This window comes from Tarenaya hassleriana, unplaced genomic scaffold (assembly GCF_000463585.1).
Source record: "Tarenaya hassleriana unplaced genomic scaffold, ASM46358v1 Cleome24, whole genome shotgun sequence".
Taxonomy (NCBI): domain Eukaryota; kingdom Viridiplantae; phylum Streptophyta; class Magnoliopsida; order Brassicales; family Cleomaceae; genus Tarenaya; species Tarenaya hassleriana.
This window is the reverse complement of record NW_010965696.1, coordinates 1,728,918-1,731,071: the sequence shown is the minus strand read 5'-3', so window position 1 is coordinate 1,731,071 and position 2,154 is coordinate 1,728,918. Positions and strand designations below refer to the sequence as shown.

The 2,154-nt window shown below is 43.3% G+C and overlaps 2 protein-coding genes across 2 annotated transcripts in view; one reads left to right on the top strand and one right to left on the bottom strand.

Moving 5' to 3' along the window:
• The window catches only part of LOC104815884 (bifunctional fucokinase/fucose pyrophosphorylase), a 6,228-nt gene extending 4,086 nt beyond the window's left edge, over positions 1-2,142 (top strand). The window contains exons 7-8 of the mRNA XM_019202786.1: positions 50-470; positions 1,308-2,142. Of these exons, the coding sequence (XP_019058331.1) occupies positions 50-448 (399 nt within the window). The 3' untranslated portion in view covers positions 449-470; positions 1,308-2,142. The remainder of the gene's footprint in view (positions 1-49; positions 471-1,307) is intronic.
• Positions 772-2,154, bottom strand: part of LOC104816090 (aluminum-activated malate transporter 10) — a 2,033-nt gene continuing 650 nt past the window's right edge. The window contains exons 2-5 of the mRNA XM_010544759.1: positions 1,723-1,995; positions 1,522-1,646; positions 1,286-1,429; positions 772-1,197 (exon numbers count right to left, since the gene is read on the bottom strand). Coding sequence (XP_010543061.1) covers positions 772-1,197; positions 1,286-1,429; positions 1,522-1,646; positions 1,723-1,995 — 968 coding nt within the window. The remainder of the gene's footprint in view (positions 1,198-1,285; positions 1,430-1,521; positions 1,647-1,722; positions 1,996-2,154) is intronic.

Genomic DNA, 2,154 nt, shown 5'->3' with positions numbered 1-2,154 from the left:
CCCTAATGGCTTCCGGATTTATCATATCTTTCTCTCCCATATTTCGCAGGTCAGGCTTGCACACCAAGTCCTGCAAAAGGTTGTAAGAAGGTATCTGCAGCGTGATAACCTTATGGTCTCGAGCATAAAGCGTTTGGCTGAGCTGGCGAGAGCGGGAAGAGAGGCTCTGATGAACTGTGAGGTGGACGAACTGGGGAACATAATGTCAGAAGCCTGGAGATTGCATCAGGAGCTCGACCCTTACTGCAGCAACGAGTTTGTGGACAAGCTCTTCGCTTTCTCACAACCCTTCTGCTCTGGTTTCAAGCTCGTAGGAGCTGGCGGTGGAGGATTCGCCCTTCTACTCGCCAAGAATGCTGAGAAGGCAAAAGGATTAAGACAGAAACTGGAAGAACATCCTCAGTTTGATGTCAGAGTGTACAACTGGAGTATCTGTCTCAAGTGCTGATCCCACTACCTGATGTGCAAAGGTACAAGCATTATCATTGTATCTTTTTCCTTATGTGAGTTCGTGAGATATTGTTTGTGTTAGATCTGTATACGCATTGTATTTTGGTAATTTGGTTCAGTCTTTGGGAGAAAATAAGATTATATGTAATCAAATATCAAATATCAATGGTAAGATTACGTTGTATTCTTTTTTTATACTGAATTTGCATTGTGTTTTCTACGATTAACCTCGTCTTCCATGGTGCTAATTACACGGATGAATACATGAAAATTCCAGTCAAGATCATCATGCAGGTTGAGTTTTTTTACGTGGTCGTGAACTTATGGTTGGTTGTTTAGCTTTGGTCCAGCAGCTTTCTTTTTGGAATCCCGCTTAAAGCATGCTAGATTTGCCAACTCTTCGACTTCTTTGACGATTTCTTGGATTCTTGTTGCGTTTTCGATTAGCAGAGACACCATAGTGGCTAGTGGAAGAACTTCATGTAGGCTTATTGACACAATTCTGCTTTCACCTCCTCCTTTGTCCTGAGCTGGATCTTCTTCAGGCATGTCGGTTTGGTTTTTCACCGTTTTTAAGGTTTCTTGAAGTTCTTGTACTGCAGAGTTCAACTGAAACAACTGGAAATCCATATTGGATGATTTTCTCGTTTTCTTCATCATTGTGGCTAACTCTCTCAAAATCTTCGAAGAAGCTGACCCGACTTTGGTACAGCCTTCTCTGAGATGATTCTTGAGCCGATCTGGTACCTGTAGAAGACAATGTTGCGTAGTTTCATGAAATCTTTCATCCATTTTCTTCACAAGATCTTGCTTAAAGATTGATCTGAAAATATACCTCTGTTTCTGAGATGATGCAGATAGTGAGATTCTCAAGGCAATATGCACATCTGCGCATGGCTGCCCCTGTTTTCAGGTATTGCTTCCATGGATGCCAGAAGTTGAAGCTTCCATGACCCGGTTCCCATCTAGCGAGATTCGCCTGAAAGATCACAAAACGAAAAGCTTTATATAAGCGCCTGAAGATCAACAAGGTCACATTTTTTCCCCTCAACTAAAATGGTTGAAAGTTACCATGGATTCTTCAGGTCCCTTAGAGTTGAGCACGCATTTAAACCCTAGCATTTTTTTGTTTGTTTCTTCTTCACCTTCTTTCTGAGTTAAAGCTTCTTTCTCCTTGAAGAACTCTGCAACACATCCTGCGATTCCAGAGACACCATTGTTATCAAGAATCTTTCCTTAAAAGCTCACCTTTTTTTTTTTGAGAATCCATACCGTCCAGGGAATGGGCGAGTTTTTCCAGGTTATGCTGGAGGAGACGGTGAAGCTGAACTCCTGCCCAAACGGGACAGAAGAAGATGCTTATGACAATGCAGATCGATGTTCCAATGGCGATGGTGGACACTCTCTGCTGAGCCAACGCAACGAGTTTATCAACCCGATAACCCGACACTGAGACCAGGCTGAATGTCAGGATGAAGATCATGGCGCCATAGTCAAACCTTGCTTTGAACGATGGCACGAACCGGGAGAAGGTAGCCATGGAAGCTGCGCAACAAGAACACACCCAAGCAAAAAACAACGATCAACAAAAAAAACCCTTTTGGTTACTTCCTCAAGATCCATTGATTTGGGATTTCCTTGGTCATACCAAAGAGAAAAACCGAGCAAGCGATGACCAGTGGCTCCCCCCCTCCTCACTACGCC